This window comes from Bos javanicus, chromosome 29 (genome assembly GCF_032452875.1).
Source record: "Bos javanicus breed banteng chromosome 29, ARS-OSU_banteng_1.0, whole genome shotgun sequence".
NCBI classification, from domain to species: Eukaryota; Metazoa; Chordata; class Mammalia; order Artiodactyla; family Bovidae; genus Bos; species Bos javanicus.
In genome coordinates, this window is record NC_083896.1 from 36,668,817 (window position 1) to 36,691,471 (window position 22,655).

Here is a 22,655-nt window from a genome sequence, read left to right on the forward strand (position 1 = left end):
CTTGCAAACAGCGACTCGGGGCGGGCGGCGGGCTGGGACCGGGCGCGCCCTGCGGGGGTTGGGGCGGAGGAACGCAGCCTCTTGCAGCCCTTCTTCTGCCCAGGAGGACGGCCTTCTGCAAACCTGCCTGGACTCGGAACAATTCATCCTGTTTTTCCTTTAAAAAAAATAAATAAAAATCCTGTTTTTCATAAAATCATTGTCAGAACCCCGAAGAGGGCGGTACCCGAAGGAATCTGGAAAATAGCCCGCAGGGGCGGGCAGCGGGGCGTGTCTGGTGTCGGGCGGCTGCAGGAGAACAGAAGGGCGCAGTGCGGGCAGATAACCAGGAGGGTGCTGGCGGCCCAAGCGCACCCCGCCGGGGCCCCCCCAACCCCGCACACACCCCCGCGTCCCGGAGCAGCCGGGGCCCGGCGGGGCGGGGCGTCAGCACCTGGGGGCGGGACCGGGCGGGGTGCACGGCTGGAGCGGAGGGAGGGGCGGGCTCTTCCGCCCCCTGATTGGGTCTGGGCTGAACGAGGGGCGGTGTCTTGCGGAGGTTCTGCGGGTCGGCATTGGGCGCCAAAGATGGAGGGTGTGGTTTTGTGAAGTCAGTTCCGGTCGGTGTAAAACCCTAGGGGCGGCGGCGAACAAGCTTCAGATGCTTCTGGGTCGCGGTGGGAACGCTCCGGAGTCCGTTTGTGTGAGCTTGAGAGCCGAGCGCTAGAGCGACCCGGCAAGGGATGGCGGCCACCGGGACCGCGGCCACCGCGGCCACGGGCAAACTCCTGGTCTTGCTGCTGCTCGGGCTCACAGCTCCCGCCGCGGCTCTGGCCGGCTACATTGAGGTGGGGACCGGGCGAGCGCCCGAGCCCTTTCTCCTGCGCCCGCGGGGGAGCGCGGCCTGCGGGCGGGCGGGCCGCGGGGTCCGGGCCGGGAGGGGGTCGCGGCGCGCTGGGCGGTGGGGGTGGTCCGGCGCTGCGGCGGGTCTGGAGCGCCTCCCCCGCCCGCCCCGGCTTGGCGCAGTGCTTGGCGCTGGAGGTCGGGCTGTCTCCGCCGCCGCAGAGGCCAAATGAAAGGCATCGGGGTTGCGGGGGGCAGCGGGCCGCCTCGGCCGCCCCAGCCCCCATCCCGCCCGCGGCGCGGCCGCATCCTCTGCGGACCCTGCGAAGCCCAGACTCCCACTCCGCCGTCCCCCGGGATCGCGCGAGCCTCTGCCGTGCTCCCTGCAGCCCGGGACCCGGTGCGGCTGGGCTCGCTCCGGGGTCGGCCTTGCCGACCCGGCCCCCCGTGGGTCGCCTGGGCTTCCCACCCGGGAGCAGTGGATGCGGCCTTTGTTGGCGAGTGGGCCGGGCCGCGCGGATGCGGGCGCCCGGACAGAGCCTCCCGGACGGCACGGGAGCGGGTCCGCTCCCCGCAGCGGGTGCGCCCTCTGCTTCCTGTGCGCCTCCCGCTCTGGATCCCGGCTGGCGTCGGACCTTCGGGAGGGATTGTTAAATACAATCCGGTTGCCTGAATCTGATGAACCAGGGGAAACCCTTCTCCGCTGTCGGCGTTGCTCCCTTTTGTGGTGGGTTTCAGCGAGCAGGGACAGTACCCGTGAATACGTTGTAAAAACTCTGGTTGAAGCGTACTTTTTCGGCGTAAGTAGTTTCCCCGCACCTGGCGACCTTGCGAACACACACGTCTGTGCCGGGCGGTGGTCCGGTGCTTGCGTGCCCGGAAGGTTCGCTGGGGTCAGGGGGTCCTGCCTTGTGGCCTGGGCCTGGCCGCTTGTAGAAACCTTTCTGTCCACGAGGGAGACGTGGAACTTTATTTTTACTTGGGATCTCGAAATAGTGCTTGAACTGTCGGACTGGAATGTGTGTTTCTGGTGTAGTTTATTTCCCCTCTTCGCTCTTTTGCAAATTACAATGGCTTTTTGCGGAGTTGGCTAATTTCAGAGAGAAGTGAGACTGGATTTGATTACACAGGCATTGACTGAAGAGTTTCTAATAAAAACCCACAGAACGTGTTTTTCTGCAGAAAGTGGAAATATTTCCACGATTAGAAACAGTCGGCTCTAGAACAAACCTCCGGTGAACAGCTTAAAACGTCCTATTCATCCTGCTTAAAGCTTTGATTCTTCAGGGGCGGGGGGCGGGGTGGTAGTGGAGGAAGTTTCAAGTAGAAATAGTTAATGCTTATGTAAGCATACTTCTAGATTAGGATTCTTTTCGTTTCCATGCAGTGTTCAGAATTATGTCTGTGATCCACGATATGGTGTCGCAGGGAAGCACGCTAGATGAGTGGGGTGGGAGGGAAAGGAAAAAGCTTTTGTTTGGAACACAGAATTTAACTCTTGGGGCAGGATGTCACAAACCATTGTTCACATGCTTTTGCCTCACTTCCCAGAGGTATGAGTAACTTCAGGCACTAGTGAATTCACATTCAAGGGTTCATCAGTTTTAAAGAATATCTTCCTTTCAGGTCTAAACAGGCACTTGTATGCCTGCAGAGAAAGAGCAGTGAACAATACCAGAATTAGCTGTTGTGGATTAAGTTTGGTTATTATCCACATCATTGTTCAATCGGAAAGTCCGACTAGACAGAAAGTGGGAATTAGACATTTCCCTAAAATGGTGTTTGAATGCGGTTTTAGGAAAACTTCTCATCTTTGGAGCTGTATTTTTGCCCACCCTTACTAAATTATCTTTCGGATGGTTTTTTCTTTTGTCCAAAGGCAGAATTTCCTTCATACATATATAATTTGATTTTATTTACTTCAGGCAAAGGGCCGCCTGAGCCTTGGTTTAGATGAGAATGGCCGAAATCAGGATTCTCTTTGAGATGGTCCTTACTGAGATTAGCCAAAGGGATTCTAGCCAAATCCCCGATCGGATTGCTTGGCACAGAATTATTGATTGGCAAATCTTGAGTGTTGCCTGGTGTTGACTGAATTAATCTCATACACCTGTTTAAAAGGGAAGAAAAAGAATCTCTGTATTCAGGGTCACTTCCTCTGTTAAATCCGAGACAAGTTCATTTGAGGGCCTGCTCCCTTGTGGTATTCGTGCTGAAATCCTGCACTCTGTACAGTTTGGACACTGAGAGCTCTAGTTCGTTCCACCACATTTTAAAATGAGTGGGCCCTTTGGTAGCCAATATTCAGGAAACTCATAGTATGACATCTGAGGCAGAAGATCAGTGCTGGTATTTAAGTGATGGTAGAGGCAATGTCTGATTATGACCTGGACAAATACCAATGCCTCTGATAGAAGCATCAGCTTTTATTTTATCATAACTGTGTTAAAATCCTTTGATAAATGTGATGTGCCAAGTTTTGGCAAATCCTCCTTTGATGAGGTTTGTTTTCATCATCAAAAGCTGGGTTGTCCCACAGAGTAGCCACTTGCAGTGGTGGCTATAATGATTGAGGAATGAATTTTCCATTTTATTTAATTTTAGCTAATTTACATTTAAAAACAAAACTCAGTTCAGTGATTGGAAACAACTTTTTATATGAGTCTTTTTTAAACTACATTTTATGAATGTAAATGCAAGTCAGATATTTCCTGTGAAATTTAGCATGTGAATTGAGATCTGTAGGTGCTAAATGCACTCCATATTTTGAAGACTTACTATGAACAACCTTGTAAAATAACTGATTTGTAATTTTTCATATTGATTGCATTGGAGTGATATTTTACACATTGGCTAAGTAAATTATATTAAAATTAGTCTCACCTGTTTCAAATATAACATATGACTCATATTTCTCCTGGGTGGTGCTAATTTAATTTATTTTTTAAAGTTGGTGCTATATGAGTGTTTTTATTAGCACAGTTTTTAAATGTTATGTTTTCCCACAATAAAGCCTTGCTTAAAGTTGGTCCAGTATGATCTTAACAGTTTTGAGTATTTTTTTTCTGTTCACTTTTTTTCAATTACAATTTTTACTTAGAAATAATTTCAGGCTTACAAAAAATTGCAAAAATTGTATGAACAACTCATACCCTCTACCCAGATCCGTCAGTTTAACATTTCCCCTGTTCAGCATTTGTCTTGTCACTCATTGTGTGATTATGTATTTTTTGCAAACAAGCAAAGGGGGCAAATTGCATACATCTTACCCCTCTACCCCTGAAAACTTGCAAGTGTATTTCCTAAGAACCTGAGAACCAAGGACTGTGTCCTGCCTAACCCGTTTGGTTATCAGCTTAAAGAAATTTAACTTTGATACAATACTTTGATCAGATCTACTCTCTGTATTCCATTTTGCCAGTAGAACCAATAATGGCCTTCAGAGAATTTGAAAACTTTTTTTTTTTTTTAAGTTAAAGAGCTTTAGAATTCTTGGTAGCAGTACGTGAAGGGTTAATTATTTTTCCAAATATAAAATAATATCTTAAACTTACCTGATATTGTTTTGACTCTAGGAAATAAAAACTTAAAAACCTTACAGGATTCCTCAATTATATTACTCTTATTAATTCTTGGGCTTTTGCATTTTCTATTTAAAATTACAAGAAAAATTACATAGGGAGTGCGTATTCATTGTAGAAATTTTAAATTCATTTGAAGAATAAGATGAAAAATAACCTGAGATCTTTGTGTTGTCCGTGGAAATTTCGCTGTGAATATGTTGGTGGTGTCTAGCCTCCTCTGGCTACCAGGTACACATTTTATCAAAGTGACAGATAGCTTATTGAAGCTGGTATCTAACAATTAGTATTTTGAATTGTCCTAAAGAAGTACTGAAAGAAAATAGTTTTCTGTGTGATTAAAAAGGGATAAATTTTTGAACAGTGATTGTAGAGTCTGTGGAGGGAGGCCATTTGAGAGTTGGAAATCGCCCATAATCCAATTCTCATGAGTTGTTTTTTTAGTGAGGTAAACTAGATTACCTTGACTCTTAATTAAATTTAGTCTAGTGCACCTTGATTTATGGTGTAAGATGGAAAGTGAACAAAATAGAAATGAGTTCCAGTTCTCTGTATCAAGTACAGCTAATAACTGCTTTTTGCCGAGAGACATTTTCTTACATAAGCATCATGGAAGCTTTTCATGGAATCTTTTGCAACGTAACTAATCTGTTTTTAAAATACAACTCTTCATTTGTTAACCATCCCGCTAATGTTTGTTGAACACTGTTACCAGGTTCCGTGTTAGAGGCTAAACAGTGCAGTAATAAAACCAGATATGCCTCATGCCTTTTCCTCTGCAGAGCGTACTTGCCTGTGACTTTCAGGCCCCACCCCCAGAGATTTCTCCTTGAGGACTTCTGGGAATCTCATTGTCACGGGCTCCCCAGGGGGTTTCTCCTGTGCAGGTAGAGAAAAACAAACTGCAGCAAACAAAAAGCCAACAGAACTCATGTGGGTACAGCATCTTACATAAGTCCCCAAAAGTCTGGTAAAGTAGGTCTTCTCATCCACACCTGAAAAAGGGAGTCAGGAGAGGGCAGCAAGGCCAGGCTGAGAACTGGTCTGTCTTATTGAGTTGTTGCTCCTTCTATATCCGGCTGTTTCATGACATTTCTATTTGGGTTGCAGATTTCTTTCTTTCTTTCTTTTTTTTTTCCACTCTTGTTTACCTATTTTCTCTACCATCAGGAAATCTGATATGAATATTTTCTTTAAAAGAAACTAATTTCACAGATACTGTATCATGAATCCACGTATTGCCAAACTGCTAACAGTGGTTTTCTTTGAAGGTTGTAATTAAAGGAGACCTTGCCGTTTTACATTTTCCATGGATTAAAAAAAAAAAAATCGAATGCTTTTTTGTATGTGCAAGTTCTCTCTTTTTTACAATAGTAAGCTTGTCTTGTCTTTATATTCTGATAAAAAAAATTTAAGAAACACTGACCACCTGTGGGGAATCTTATCAAATTAGTGTATGGGATTATTTGGAAGGGAAAATGTTATTGGCACCAGACTTCCAATCACTGGCCTGGTTGGTAGACAAACTATTAGAAAGAGGCTAACACAGTAACCCATATGACTAGAATAAGATTGTGGTCCATAAAAAAGTCAGTCATCATTTCGAGTGGGCACCTGTTGTGTGGGTTAATTGAACAGCCCCGCCAGAGCCTTTTTTTCTGTTCTGCCTTCCTCAGCCTGGCGCTTCTTGAGGTTGCAGAAGGGTGTTTCAGTTTCAGAGCACAGGCTCTGTTGTGATAACATCCAGGGGATCATGGGGTTTTTCTTAGAGCTCATCAGCTGGGCTGAATGATATCTGGTGCTTCCAGCCGAAGCAGTCATGGGTGAGTCGTGGTGGTGGTTCTGTGACAGGCTTAGACTGTGCACTGGGTTCTGATGGGAAAGGGGGCTGTGCATGTTGGGTGGATACCAGCCCAACATCTGCTACATATGGCTGGTCTGGCTGGAAAGGAAAATAGTGCATTTGTTCTTACCTAAGTTACCTGTGAGTTAAAAGTTTGCTGGCAGAATTGAGACAACGAAGAAGGCTCTCCCATGGTTTATTAGGGTCTTGCACTTCGTTTTGAGGGATGTTGCCATCCAGAACAGAATGGCTGAATGGAGAAGTACCTGAAAATTTATAAGGGAGATATTTAGCCTAGAGAAGATGAAAACATGGATTTTAATGTGGGTGATGAAGAACATTTTCAGGTTTTTATATATTGTCTCTGGAAGGCTAAGTATGACTTAACCTAGGCTCAAGCAGAATTTTTACATGGAGAAAGAAATGAGCCAGTAAGTGTAAAGAGTGTAGGACCTTTTATTCCCTTTCATTAGGAATATTACCAGCATAGCATGGTAAGTATATAAAAGGTACTCATATCCACTTATCCCCCATCCAGTTTCATTAAATTTTAGCACTTCCCATCTTTGCTTTAACTTTTTTTTTTTTTTTTTAAAGAACTAAAACACTTTGGATAGAGAAGTAAAGCATTATAATAGGCCTCTGAACCCCCATCCCATTAATCTTCCTTTCCGGAAGTTACTCTTATCTTGAGTTGGGAATTCAGCATTCCCATTCATGTTCCTATGTTGAGAGAAAACCCTTTGATCTCTTTGGATCCCAGGCTTTCAAAGATCAGGGAAGAGTGCAAATTGTTGGAGTGTGTTAGAGAATTTTAGAAGGTAAGAATGCTAGGATATTTGAAGTGGAAGTAAGGACAAACCGTGCCTGTGAAAGGTGCTACTGCCTCATCGCAGCCCTGCACACTGACGTGTAAAGCCTGGGGTCTTTCTGAGCTTTTTACAACTTAAATACACAAAGGGAAAAAAGAGTATAACTCAGTGTGTTTTCATAAAACAGATGTTTGTGTAACCACTGCCAAGGCCCAGAAATAGAGCATCCCCATTCCCCATTGCCCCTAGTAACTGTTAGCCTGACTTTTATGGTGATTATGTCTTGCTTTTTTTCTTGATAGTTTTACTATCCAGGCATTCATCCCTAAACACTGTAATTTAACTTTCCTTGTTTTCTAGTCTTTAAGTAAATGGAATCCCTCAGTATGTTTTCTTGAGTTTCTGGCTTCTTTCATTGGACGTGTTTTTGAGGATCATTTGGATTACTGATTGTAGCTGTGGATCACCTGTTTCCACAGCTGTATAGTACTCCCGCATCTGAAGAAACCACAATTTGTTTTGCTGTTGACGGACATTTGGAATGTCTCCAGTTTGAGGTTATTGAGATAACACTACCCCTTCTGCTACTTGCCTTTTTACCCTCTTCTTCATGATGTCTTTAGAAGTTCTTCATTTTACTGTCTAATTTATCAGTTTTACTTTTTTTAAAATTATGGTAGGTACTTTTTGTGTCATGTGTGAGAAATTTGCCCCCAGAGGACATAGTTATTCTCCTGTGTTGCTGCCTGCCACGGGCCTTCTGTTTGCCTGTCACATTTGGAGCCACAGTTTCCCTGAAACTCATTGTTGTGTAGATACAAAGTATTGGTCTTTTTACTTCTTTATTGTTTTTCACGTGGTTACCCAGCTTGCACCATTTAATGTCAAGGTCTCCTTTCCCTCCTGTTCTCCCCTGCCACCTCTGTTAATATTTATCTCTCTGTATGTGTGAGACTCTTTCTGGGCTGTCCTAATCCACTGTATCCGTGTACCAAGTCCACGCTGTCTTAATGACTGTGCTTAGTAATGAGGATTTATACCTACTGGAGCAAGCCCTTCTACTTGGATTGTCTTCATTAGTGTCTTGACGGCTCTTTGACCCTTTTCTTTACATATACATTGGCTACATTTAACCAAAAACAGCATTTGTTGGAATTTAGATTCAGGTTGCATGGAGTCTATAATTCAATTAGGAAAAAGAGATATTTTTCTAATATTGAGTCTTCCAACCCAGAAACATGATATATGCCTTTGTTTAGGTCCTCACTAATCAACCTTAGTGTTTTAAGCTTTTTGCATAGAAATCTTATATATGGTATGTTAGATTTATTTATAGATATCTTCTTTTTTTGAGTGCTATTATAAATGGCATCCTGAAATTTTGGTTGTCATTTTGTTGTGGTTGTAGAAGTAAAGTTGATATTTTCATTGCCTCTTTCCTATTTTCTGTAGGTTTATTTTCTATTTTATTACTTTCTGTCCATTATTATTCTTTTCCTACTTTTCACAGGTTTAATTTCTTCCCCCTAGCACTTTGAGATGACTGCTTTATTTTTTTTCAGCTTTTTTTTCTCTTCTAATTTGTTTAAAGCTATATATTTTCCTCTGAACAGGGCTTTAGCTGCAATTCATAACTTTTTGTAGCTTTCTATTTAATATTTTTAACAAAGGAGATGTGTGTGTGTTGCTCAGTCATGTCTGACTCTTTGCAACCCCGTGTACTGTAGCCCGGCAGGTTCTTCTTTTCATGGAACTCTCCAGGCAGGAGTACTGGAGTGGGTTGCCATTCCCTTCTCCAGGGAATCTTCCCGACCCAGGGATTGAACCCTGGTCTCCTGCATTGCAGGCAGACTCTCTCCTACATTGCAGGCGGACACTTGACCATCAGAGCCGCCAAGGAAGCCCATTGTGTACAACACTGTGTAAGTTTAAGCTGTGCAGTATTCTGATTTGATACATTTATATATTGCAACATGTTTACCACTGTATCACTGCTGCTGCTACCACCTCTCATCCATAATTAAAATTTCTTCTTGGTAGTGAGAGCAATTATGATCTAGTCTTTTAGCAACTTTGCTGTTTACAAAACAGTATTATGGACTATAATCACTGTGCTGAGAGTTAGGCCTCTAGTCTTTAACCATCGTTTACAAATTTGTACCCTTAAAGAAGATACAAGTTTGGATATATAATAATTTCATTATCATTCAAGTAAAACAATAGATTTTTCCATTGTGACTTAATTTTTTTAAAGGTAATTTAGAAGTATGTTTCTTAATTTCCAAAGATGTGGAGGAGGGTATCTGGCTGTGTTTTAGGCTGTTCATTTCTAAGTTAACTGCTTTGTTGTCAGAGAATAAGTCTGTATGATTTCAGTTTTTTGAAACTTGTTGAGACTTGCTTCATGGCCCAGTTTATGATAAAATTTTTGTTGTGTGCATAAAGAAAATTTTTATTCTGTAGTTGTTACTGATGGTGTTTTATATGTCTTCTGATCATACTGTTTTCATTGTTGTTCAGATCTATATCCCTAATTATTTTTTAAATCTTTTTTCTTTTACTGAGAAAGGTATGTTAGAAATCTCCCACTGTGGACTTCCGTGGCAGTCCAGGGGTTAAGACTGCTTCCAATGCAGGGGGCCTGGACATGATCTCTGGTCAAAAATCCCACGTGCTGTGTGGATTGGCCAAAAAATATATCTGCCACAGTAATTTTGGAAAAATGTTTCTCCTTGTCATTCTGTTTGCTTTGATTAGTTTGAGGCTGTCATTAAGCATATACAGCTTTAAAATTGCTATCTCTTCCTAAGGAATTGAACCTCTCATAGCGGTATTCTCCTGTGTTATTTCCAGTAAAGTTTTTGCCTTTATCAGCACTTTGTCTAATATTTCCATCTTTATGTTTTAAACGTGTTTATGGTTGTTTGTTCTTTTGCAGACTTAGGAAACAGCGTTTGTCTTTTACATTTAACATGATTGCTGAGGTATTTGGGTTTTCATCTACTGTCTTATTTAGTGCTTTTTGTTTTGTTCTGCTAATTCTATGTTTTTTTTTAACTGAAGTATAAGTGGTATACAACTTTATATTAGTTTCAGGTGCACAACATAACGATTTAATATTTGTGTGTAAACAGGAGCCTCTGGTCCATGGGGTTGCACAGAGTTGGACACGACTGAGCAAGCGAACACGCACGCTCACATTTTGTGAGATGATCACCACACTTAAGTCTAGTTAACACCCACCACCTCATGGTGACTTGTCTTGTGTGTGTGTGTGTGTGTGTGTGTGTGAGAGAGACAAGAATGTTTAAGATTTACTCTTATAGCAACTCTCAAATATACAGTACAATGTGGGTCGTTATAGTCACTGCTGTATGTTGCTTCCCCAGACTTACTTCTATTATAACTAGTACCTTATACCTTAGAGAAACTTGTCTTTTGACTGCTTTCACACATTTTGCTCACCTTCCACCCATCAGCCTTCACTGCACATGTCTGACAAGTGATCTTTTCTCTATATTTATGAAGTCAGTGTTTTTAGAGTCCACATGTAAGTGAGACTATGCAGTGTTTCTCTCTCTCTCTCTGACTTACTTCACTTTATATGATGCTCTCAAGGTCCATCATGTTGTTGCAAATGGTAGGATATCCTTTTTATGGCTGAATAGCTTCCCACTGTGTGTGTGTGTTCACCGTATTTCCTTTATCCTTTCACCTCTCAGTGGACATTCAGGTTGCTATGTTTATCCCCTTACTCAACTCCTTTGAAAGTGGTTCTTATTTTACTTCTTTCTCGTATTACTTCGGAACATACTTTCATAATCTTTTGTTCTCCCTTTAGTGGTTGCTTTAGACATTTAAATATCTTTCACTTATCAACGTTTTATATTAATTGGTACTTTTACCCTCTTCCAAGAATAGAAGATCAGAACGCTTTAACCTCCCCTCAACATTTTTGCCATTGTTGTTAATTTCATGTAAACCCTGGAAGACCTCATACAAGCCATGTTTTACACAGTCAAGTGAACTTGGCATCAGTAGTTATCAACTCTGGGGGCACACTGGTATCATCTGGGGAAATGTTTACAAAGCACAGATTGCCTACACTCCAATTCAGACAAATTACATCAAGGTCTCTTGAGAGAAGGTGTGAGCCATTACTATTTCTTAAAAACTCTTCCCAGTGATGCAAATTTACAGTGAGATTGAGAGCCCCTGATTTAGATTTACATATTCCCTTTGTTATTCTTCATGCATTTTGTATCTCTAAGCTTCTTTTTCGGGTAATTTTGTATCTTCCAAGACACACTTTAGAATTTTCTTAAGGTTGGCTAGTGACATATATTCTTTCACCAAATATCTGTTTTAGTGTCTTCCTTGCAAGACAGGTTCATTGGAGATAGAATTTCTTTCATCATTTTGAAGATCTTATTCTTTATTCTGTTCCTTGATATTTAACGTCTGTTCTGATGTTGAATATTATCAATAGCTTATTGAAATTAACTGTCAGATTGGTGTTCCTTTGAAGGTAATGTGTCCCTTGTCTCTGACTACTTACTAGACGTTCTCTTTGAATCTGATTTTCAGCAATTTTACTATGTACCTAGGTGTGGATTTTTTAAAAATGTATAGCCCCTTGCTATCTTTGGAGAATTGGTTCCAGGATTCCCCTTCCCCTGGTACCAAAATCTGTGATGCTTACGACTGTTATATAAAACGGTGTGCTGCTAAGTCGCCTCAGTTGTGCCCGACTCTGTGCGACCCCATAGACGGCAGCCCACCAGGCTCCCCCGTCCCTGGGATTCTCCAGGCAAGAACACTGGAGTGGGTTGCCATTTCCTTCTCCAATGCATGAAAGTGAAAAGTGAAAATGAAGTCACTCAGTCGTATCCGACTCTTAGTGACCCCATGGACTGCAGCCCACCAGGCTCCTCTGTCCACGGGATTTTCCAGGCAAGAGTACCAGAGTGGGGTGCCATTGCCTTCTCTGAAAATGGTGTAGTACTTCCATACAACCTGTGAATATTCTCCTGTGTAGCTGCAGTAACCACTAGATTACTTATAATACCTAATGCAGTGTACATGCTATGTAGATAGTTGTTAATGTTGTTCAGTCACTCACCCACGTCCTACTTTTTGTGACCCCATGGACTGCAGCATGTCAGGCTTCCCTGTCCTTCACTATCTCCTGGAGCTTGCTTAAACTCATGTCCATCGAGTCGGTGATGCCATCCAACCATCTCATCCTCTGTCGTCCCCTTCTCCTCCTGCCTTCAGTCTTTCCCCGCATCAGGGTCTTTTCCAATGAGTTGGCTCTTCGCAAGAGGTGGCCAGAGTATTGGAGCTTCAGCTTCAGCATCCGTCCTTCCAGTGAATATTCAGAACTGATTTTCTTTAGAATTGACTGGTTTGATCTGCTTGTTGTCCAAGGGACTCTCAAGAGTCTTCTCCAACACCACAGTTCAAAAGCATCAATTCTTTGGTGCTCAGCCTTCTTTATGGCCCAACTCTCACATCCATACATGACTAGCTTTGACTTTATGGACTTTGTTGGCAAAGTAATGTCTCTGCTTTTTGATATGCTTCCCTGATAACTCGGTTGGTAAAGAATGTGCCTGCAATGCAGGAGACCCTGTTTCGATTCCTGGGATGGGGAACATCCACTGGAGAAAGGATAGGCTACCCACTCCTGTCTTCTGGCCTGGAGAATTCCATGGACTATATAGTCCATGGTGGGGTTGCAGAGAGTCTAACATGACTGAGTGTTTTAATATGCTCTTTTGGTTTGTCACAGCTTTTCTTTCAAGGAGCAAGGGTCTTTTAATTTCATGACTGCAGTCACCGTCTGCAGTGATTTTGGAGTTCAGGAAAATAAAACCTATCATTGTTTCCCTATCTGTCTGCCATGAAGTGATGGGACCGAATCTCATGATCTTGTTTTTTGAATGCTGTGTAGATAGTTGTAAATACAATGTAAATGCTATGTAGATAGTTGTGAATACAGTATAAATACCATGTAGATAGTTGTAAATACAGTGTAAATGCTATGTAGATAGTTATTGGCCTACCGAATTTTTTTTTCCCTGAGTATCTTCAATCCATGGATACAGAATCTGAAGTTATGAGAGGCTAACTATCTTTTGCTTGTAGAGCTCTTCGAATCTGTGGTTTGACGTCTTTTATCACTTTTAGAAAATTCTCAACCACCATCTAAGTATTTAAGTCTAAATTCTCTCCTTTTCCTCGGGACTCCAGAAACACACATCGTAGACACTGTTGCCCTAGCCTGTGTGTCTTTTCATGCCTCATCTGATAGCTTTTCTTTTGACCCATCTTTCTGTTTACTAAGGATTTCTTCAGCTGTAGCTAATCTACCATGAAGTCCCATCCATTGAATTAAATTTAATTGTTGTAGTTTTCAGTTTTATAATTCAGAATTGGTTGGTTGTTTTGTTTTTCCAATTGTTTCCTAATTACAGCTGAAATTCTTAATTTGTGTCTTTGAAAATGAGAAGTATACTTAAAGTCTGTGTCTGAGGTCCCTGTGTGTCTTTTCTATTATCTGTTTCTGCTGGTTACTTATTCATGTTCCTTTACCTCGTTTGTCAGATTATTTTTGATAATGTGCCATATATTTTATTGATACAAATGCTTATAGATGAGTTTGAGGCTGGGGCTGTTATACTCCAGTGAGTGATTTGTTTCTACCTGGGGTGTGATGAACTGGCAATCTAGGATCTCACTTTTGTTTCACAAATTGAGAGAAATAGAAGCTGAGCTGCAGTCTCTATGAAGTCCTGTCAATTTCTGGATTACCCTTCTAGAATCAACGTGTGTTGGGGTCTCAGTCCAAACCACTAGTGTTGTTTCCCCTCTGCCTCCTGCCCTGGACTCCAGCCCTCTCTATTTGATCTTTCAGGCTGTTAGAAGTACTGCTTAGCTGCATCTTTCAGGATTTTTCAGCATCCCCAGAGGAACAAAGCCCTCTGTGCTTTATTCATCTCCTTGGGCTTTCATCCTCCCCTGGTTACTGACTTGGGAAATCTTCACTGTCTTTTTAGGTTCCTACTGCCTTTAACTAAATGCTTTTTTAAAAATATGTTGCTTTTCTAGCTGTCCTTATCAGGAGGATTGGTCTGAATTACGTAGTTGACCATAACTGAAAATTAATTCCCTTGAAATTAGATATCTGCTGGGAGTTTATAGAGAGAACCTATGTTATTTTAACTAGTTAGGGGAAAAGAGTAGACAAGCAAGAGTGGAGTGGCAGCTTCTGGTGGTGGTTGAAGTAGTCAGAATAGTGATAGCTGTATTTATGGTGCAATTACCATGTATAGTGTTTTACACATACTCATTGAAACCTTTGAACTACCTTCTGAGACAGGTAATATGGTTATTCCTGTTTTACAGATACAGGAACTAAAGCATACACAGATAAAGTGACTTGATCTTGGTTATGATCCGTAAGTGATGAACTGGCTCTCAAGTTTGTGCTTAGTGGTAGAAAGGTAGCCTGGGGAGAGGCCCGGGAAAGGGATACTCAGGTCAGCATGGGACCACCACGGATTTGTGGAGGTTACCTAACAACAGTCCCTTTCAGGCAGAAATTTGCAGTAGGTGATTCTTAGTAATCAGAAAGTAAAGAAAGCCGTTTCAAGGTTATTTATCTTTCTGTACCACAGAATCACTATCAGATCATAGAATTTAGGCTTACAGTCACTGTGCATTATGACTTGAGTATGTATCATCTCAGGAACCTATTTGCTATGTCTTAATATCTTTCATTAAAAATGACTGAGATTATAAATTGATGCTTTACAAATGATTTTTTGTAATAGTGACTCTGTGTATCCTGTGTTAAACAAAAAATATATGGTCATTGTGAAAAATCTAGAAAATACAGGTAAAGCTAAAACAAAAACAAATAAATTAACAGCAATTTGCCAGATAAAAAACCTTAAAATTTTCCCAGTCTGTGTTTTTTTGAAAGAATGGATTCCCTCTTAATATGTGTATAGTCTGTTTTCCTTCCTTTTGACATATTGAATAACTTTCCAACCCATTAAACATTTTACAGCATTGCTTTAAATTGAATCACCTTTCATGGTTTGGGACATTTGAACTCCCTCCAAAAAAGAAGATGTGCACTATCCACTACTTTGAGTTGCCTCCCGTACTCTGAATTTGGGCTGTTTAAGTTGACGCACAGATATTCTGAGTTACTATGTGAGAATACTGCCTACCAGCCAGTGGTTGGATATTTGCAGCACTATTGGAACTATCATTTGAGTATTTTCCTGCATTTTTGCCCTTATTTTTTTGATGCACAGCATACGGTTTGATGCAGTTGGTGCTTATTTGGTGCTTTCTAGGCTGAGAGTCTTTGAATTGAGGTGAACAAACAGTGGGCTCAATTATGTAGAAAGAGCTAAGGAATGTTTATAAAATGCTAGAATTAAGTTTTCAAGAATAATTTTTTGTCCCTAGAACAATGGAAGTAATTGAGATTTGTATAAATCATTAGCTTTCTAGTGGCAGAATTCCCCCAAATCACATGTATGTCTTTGAACTTTGCCTGTCTTTTCAGGATTATATGTAAAAACAAGAGTCTTCTCTATATTTTTATAATTTTCATTTCTAATTTTTCACTAATGTAAACAGTATGCAATAAGTAACTTTTTTTTTTTTTTTAATCCTTTTAGCTGTATCTCAAATTGACAAAAGAACTATTGTATGAACTTGTTCAAAAATTGAAGACTTTCCCTGGTAACTGGTTCATTTGAAGTTCCTCATGGTCCTTGTTGTTGGCAGACGTTTATTAAAATGCTGTATGCAGAGCACTGTGCAGAGCATATAACACAGCTGAGGGCAACATACAGTTCCTGTGATGATAAGTGAAAGAAACCTTTTAGGTGGTTAAAAAAATGATAGCACTTCTCCAGTCTTTTAAAAATAGATTATTTTAATCTAGCTTATCTTTTTTAAAAAGAAACTATTTATAGGGTTTACTTCCAGGTATTTTTACATTGTCCTCCAGTGAGTTCCTGCTTTCAGTTCTTTTGGGTATGTACTGGAAAGTAGCCTGGCTAGATCATACAGTAATTTCTATGTTTTTTAACTTCTTGAGAAACGCTGCTCCATTTTACATTCCCACCATCAGTGACAAGGTTTCCAATTTCTCTACATCTTGGCCAACACTTGATGCCTTTTTTTTTTTTTTAATATTAAGCCATCTTAATATGGGTGTGAAGTGGTATCTTACTGTGGTTTTAATTTGTATTTCCCTAATGATTAGTGATGTTGAAAGCCTTTTCTTGTTGGCCGTTTGCATTTTCTTTGGAAAAATTTCTATTCAACTCTTTTACTCACTTTTGAATTGGGTTTTTGTGATGGTGGTTGTTGAGTTGTAGGAGCTCGCAATATTTTCTGGCTATCAATCCCTTACCAGATCTGTGATTTTAAAACTAAAGGTTTTTGGGGTTTTTTTTTGAGGTGTGGTTTAGCTATTTTTTCTTGTACTGACTGTACTTTTGTTATCATATGTAATTGAAATCATTGCCAAATCAATGTTGTGAAAGTTTTTCCTTATATTTTCTTCTGAGAGTTTTATCTTTTTCGCCCTTATGTTTAGATCATTTATCCATTTTGAGTTAATTTTTATTTATGACTTAAGATAAGAGTCCACCTTCATTCTTTTGCAGGTGACTATCCAGTTTTCCCAGCAGTGTTTGTTGAAAAGACTCTCTGTTGAATGGTCTTGACACCCTTGTAAAAAGTCATTTGAGTATATATTCAAGGGTTCATTTCTGAGCTCTCCATTCTGTACATCTGTTGTTTTATGCCGGGACCACATAGTTTTGTTTACTGTTGCTTTGTTGTGAAGTCAGGACGTGAGAGTCTTTTTTAAGATTGTGCGGTTCCATATGAATTTGGTTCCATATGAATCAAAATATGCTGTTGAGACGTTTATGGGGATTCCATTGAATTAATAGATTGCTTTGAGTAGTATTGTCATCTTAATAATATTAAGTCTTCCAGTCCTTAGGTGCCAAGGGTCTTTAAAATAGATGATTACCCTCAAATTTATTATAATCGACAGAATATAATTAATTTTTGTTTATACTATGACTTCTGGGTGTTAGCTGTTTGATGAATTGTACACTTTACAGATTAACTGCGGCCCCTCTTACGAAGCCTCCCAGTACATTCCTTCCCATAGAGACTGAACACTTGACGCTTGAAGACAAAATAGAACCTACTCAAACTCCAAGTTTTATTTGGCTCTCACTGTCATGGGCATCATTGTATTTTACGTTCAAATTAAACATCACCATTTCCAAATACTGTGGACTTTTGTCTTAAACATTCCTTTCCGGTGTTTGAAGAAATTGGAAATCTGGCAGCAGCAGGCCCCCTTTATTTGTAAGAGCCTCTGGTCTCCCGACCAGAGGCTGCGTGTGGGTTATCATTTTGTCTACACCCCCATCTGCTCTCTGTCATTCAGAGGCACAGAGTTTTCAACCCTTGTTAAAAAGTGGAGAAAGTTGGCTTGAAACTGCCTCTTGCAATAACTATGTATTACTCATTTTCAAGTGAATTGCAAACCACATTTCATAGCAGAATCTTCCCTGATTGGCTGTCAAACCAGCCAATTCGCCAATGCCCTGCCCCATGCCCCTTTGAAGAGGGCTTCTGCTTAATGCTCTATGAATGTTTTTCTTTTCAGCAATTCTTTTTTTTCTCTCTCTCTCTCATAGCAGCTCTTTAAGAAAAATGATTATTTGAGGCTTGATTAGATTCTTGGGACTACATTAATAAAATACCCTACTGGGCTAGTATTTTGAAAGATTAATCTTGTGAATTGATGCAAGTCATTGAGACTGAGTGCTGTTAGTGTTGTTTTTAAACAGTGGAAATAGTAGTCAGGACAGATTAAAATTGGATTGAAACATTTAAAGTATTGATTTTAAAGGATTAAATGCAAAGCACGGACTCAAAACTGATAAACTCCCAACCAGGCTGAGCCATTACATGTGGGTGGGTGGGGGTGTGTGTGTGTGTGTGTGTGTGTGTGTGTGTGTGTGTTGGTGAAGAAGCAAACTTGTCACTGGCTGGTGGGGGTTTAGGCATATTGTAAGCCCAGTGCCAGTTCCTGCTGGACAAATGGATCCTCACTGAAACATCCCCACAGAGATCTGATATCGGGCGAGCAGCTTCTGTGTTTGTCTCTGAAAAGCTCTAGACTCTGAGACTCTTAAGTTGATTCGTGGTAGCAATGTTTGTTGCAGTAAATATTAAGATAATGTTATAGCTATACCACTTCTAGCGTCCTTTTTCCTTGGTAATTTGTGAAGATAAATTTCTTTTGGATATCACATCACTGTTTGGAACATTTTAGAGTTTTATGGGACAAAATGTTTGGAAGAAATACAGGACTTCGATTACATCATTTTGTAGCAGCGTAGGTAAAGTTCGTTGTTGGCCAAGTAAAATATTATCATGTTAAATATTACTGAGACTAAGGTGTGGCTTTGTGATGTTATGTGGGTTACTATTAGTTTTACGTATGTTTGGAAATATTTGAAACCAGTTTTTTTTCCTAAGGCCAAAGAATTCACTTTAACCTGACAGGAACACTTGTTCTCATCCTAGCATAAGGCGTTAGAAATGCATTGTGAAAGTTCTTCCACTGAACTACTTAGTAGCTGTTTCCGAGAAAGGCTACTGCTCTAGTAGCCAGCATGGATCGCCCAAATTGGACCTGGGTACTAAGTTGCCAAGAGGCTTCCCAGATGGTACTAGTAAAGAACCACCAGCCAATGCAGGAAACATAAAAGACACTGGTTCAATCCCTGGCTCAGGAAGATCCCCTGGAGGAGGGCATGGCAACCTACTCCAGTATTCTTGCCTAGAGCATCCCATGGACAGAGGAGCGTGGCAGGCTATGGTTCTCAGGCTACGGTTCTTGGGGTTGCAAAGAGTTGGGCACTTGTTGGGTCACTCACGCACTAAGTTACCAAATAGCTGCTGGCCTGCCAGTTTTTGAAGGTTTCACAGTGAACTAGTTCTGATGACTGTAAGACTATTTAGAAGAAAAAAATAAGGGACTTTTTTAGACAGTGTGTGTTCTGTACATATTTTCATATCTGTTGACAATTACTTCTGTTCTTAAATACTACCCCCGCCGCCCAGTACTTGAATACTTCAGAGACCTTGTGTTAAGGACAGTATGTTTGTTGGAAGAAATAATTTTCTTCCTTCATTGCTTGAGTTGCTGTCATTTGGAGGCTGGTCTAACTAAGGACATGTAAACTCTTTACTTTTAGTAGAGTTAGTTTTTTATAAAGTGGTTTGGTTGTTGATGCACCGAAGCTATATCAATTCTCACTGGGTGAATTTTTAAGAATTATTGAACTTGTATGTGTGTAAATACACATATGTGTATATAGGCATATAGATACATACAGATATGGTTGTGGCTTTTAAAGATATATTAAAATTAAAAAATAAAGATTATTTCAGTTCAGTTCAGTCACTCAGTTGTTCGTGTCCGACACTTTGTGACCCCATGAACAACAGCACGCCAGGCCTACCTGTCCATCACCAAATCCCAGAGTCTACCCAAACCCATGTGCATTGAGTTGGTGATACCATCCAACCATCTCATCCTGTGTCATCCCCTTCTCTTCCTGCCCTCAATCTTTCCCAGCATCAGGGTCTTTTCAAATGAGTCAGCCCTTCGCATCAGGTGGCCAAAGTATTGGAGCTTCAGCTTCAACATCAATCCTTCCAATGAACACCAGGACTGATCTCCTTTAGGATGGACTGGTTGGATCTCCTTGCAGTCCAAGGGACTCTCAAGAGTATTCTCGAACACCAAAATTCAAAAACATCAATTCTTCGGCACTCAGCTTTCTTTATAGTCCAACTCTCACATCCATACGTGACTACTGGAAAAACCATAGCCTTGACTAGACAGACATTTGTTGACAAAGTAACGTCTCTGCTTTTTAATATGCTGTCTAGGTTGGTCATAACTTTCCTTCCAAGGACCAAGTGTCTTTTAATTTCATGGCTGTGGTCACCATCTGCAGTGATTTGGGGGCCCCAAAAAATAAAGTCAGCCACTGTTTCCACTGTTTCCCCATCTATTTGCCATGCAGTGATGGGACCGGATGCCATGATCTTCATTTTCTGAATGTTGAGCTTTAAGCCAACTTTTTCACTCTCCTCTTTCACTTTCATCAAGAGGCTTTTTAGTTCTTCTTCACTTTCTGCCATAAGGGTGGTGTCATCTGCATATCTGAGGTTATTGATATTTCTCCCCGGCAGTGTTGATTCCAGCTTGTGCTTCCTCCAGCCAAGCGTTTCTCATGATGTACTCTGCATATAAGTTAAATAAGCAGGGTGACAATATACAGCCTTGACGTACTCCTTTTCCTATTTGGAATCAGTCTGTTGTTCCATGTCTAGTTCTAACTGTTGCTTCCTGACTATTTGGTACTTTTTAATTGTTTGGGAATGCATAAGATGATTTAGCAAGGTGGTGGTGGTTTTTTCATTCAAAATGTAGTTGGAGTTTGCTGATAGTTGCCATGCTCTCATCTGTCTTTTATTGTATTACTTTTGTGGAGTGTCTGAATTTAAATTAAAAAGGCGTGTTATTATTCAGAGTAATTGATTAAGCTTGATTGGGCAGTGTCTGTAAATCGTCAGCGGATGGAGCTTTTAGCACAAGGAAAGGATGGTTTAATTGCTCCAGGAAAAAAAAAAAGATTGGATGAATTTTTAAGAAAGTTAATGCTCAGGGGAAGGTTATAAACACTGGCATGGAGACATCACGGAGGTTTCTAGAAAAGTTAGTTGAGATTGGGAGTAAAAGATCACTGAATGCATCTTGGGGAAGATGCCCGCATCCCTGCTGGACGTGATTGAGGCATTCATGTGCAGTGAACCAGCAGTGAGCACCATCCAGGCATGTACACTGGAAGGAGGTAGTACGGTTGTCAGAGCAACAGAGGATGCTCATCCCTGCCCCAGGGACGTTTTCAAGGGAAAGAGATGCCATCTTCTCTGTCCTTCACTAGGTTTAAATATTTTTAAGGAGCCTCAGCCACACCATCCCATAGAAGATAAAGAACTCCAAAAGAACTTTTACGATCAAAATACTTAGGTTTATAACAACACTCGTGTCTGTCCTTGTTTCTCTTTATTTTCATATTTGGTCAGGAATAGACTCCCAGTTTATAATATTATACCTACATTAAATAGGGGTCCTGTCATGTACCTTTCGGAGAAGGCGATGGCACCCCACTCCAGTACTCTTACCTGGAAAATCCCATGGACTGAGGAGCCTGGTAGGCTGCAGTCCATAGGGTTGCTACGAGTCGGACATGACTGAGTGACTTCACTTTCACTTTTCACTTTCACGCATTGGAGAAGGAAACGGCAACCCACCCCGGTGTTCTTGCCTGGAGAATCCCAGGGACGGGGAAGCCTGGTGGGCTGCCATCTATGGGGTCGCACAGAGTCGGACACGACTGAAGTGACTTAGCAGCAGCAGCAGCAGGAACCAGTTGGACAGTAAGCTGGGGATCTCCTATGTGACGGAGTTTGCAACTCTTTTCTATTGGGATTATTCTGTTTACATGACGTCTTCCTTACCACCCAAGCCTCCTTGTGGGTGAGAACTTGTGATTCTTTCATTTTGTTTCCTCTGGAGTCTGCTCTTCTAAGGTTGTTGGAAATGTGTGTTGACTCAAAACCGAAATAATTGAATCAACTCCTGAGTGATGTCAGCACCGTGCATTTGATTCTGTGGTTGTCAGAAGCCTAGGAGAGTGGGATTTTTGTTTGTTTCTGTTTTGTCTAGTCTAGTTTTGTTAATGTCTCAATCAGGCTTCTTTTCCTATTTGTAGATCTAAAGAGCTGGGAGATGGAGGCGAATCATCCTCCCTTCCCCCACCCTCCAGCAGTTGGATAAATTAAGAGCATTGGCTCCTGGCCCTGCTTCACCCACTTACATAACTTACACCAAATCCCCCTTTTAGGAAGAAATGTCTCAAGGTCCTTTTTCCTGTCTTAATTCCTGTTCGTTATTTTACTTGTAACCACTTGTCTAGCCTGGCCTCTTCAGAGAAGCTTTGTGGCTTTCACCTACTTAGCTGTCCAAGCACCTCAGTCTTGTAATGGCCAGAAACTTCCTTCATAATGAAAGAAAGGAAAATGCAGTAAAACAGAGTCTATAGGTGAATGAAAAGCAGTCGTTCCTAGGAGTGTTAGCCGTGCACTTAGCACAGCCCTGTCACTAGAAGGAAAGGCGAGGCTCGTATGAAATGTAACTTTCTCCAGTTGACATTTTTTTAAAAGCAAAAATAGGTGAAATGAGCTTTGACAATACATTTTGTTTAATTCAGTATATCTGTGTGTGTGTGTGTGTGTGTGTGTGTGCGCGTGCGCTCACTTACTCAGTTGTGTCCGACTCTTTGCAACCCCATGGACTGTAGCCCAATAGGCTCCTCTGTCCATGGGATTCTCCAGGCAAGAATACTGGAGTGGGTTGCCATTATGAGTAATTAGTCCCTGAATACCACCCCT

The 22,655-nt window shown here is 41.3% G+C and overlaps 1 protein-coding gene across 4 annotated transcripts in view; it reads left to right on the top strand.

Moving 5' to 3' along the window:
- Positions 1-597: 597 nt before the first annotated feature.
- The window catches only part of APLP2 (amyloid beta precursor like protein 2), a 62,774-nt gene continuing 40,716 nt past the window's right edge, over positions 598-22,655 (top strand). For 2 of the 4 annotated variants that reach the window (XM_061406471.1, XM_061406472.1), the window contains exon 1: positions 598-827. In XM_061406471.1, the coding sequence (XP_061262455.1) occupies positions 723-827 (105 nt within the window). In that variant the 5' untranslated portion in view covers positions 598-722. The remainder of the gene's footprint in view (positions 828-22,655) is intronic. The other 2 variants (XM_061406474.1, XM_061406473.1) reach the window with 2 other exon arrangements.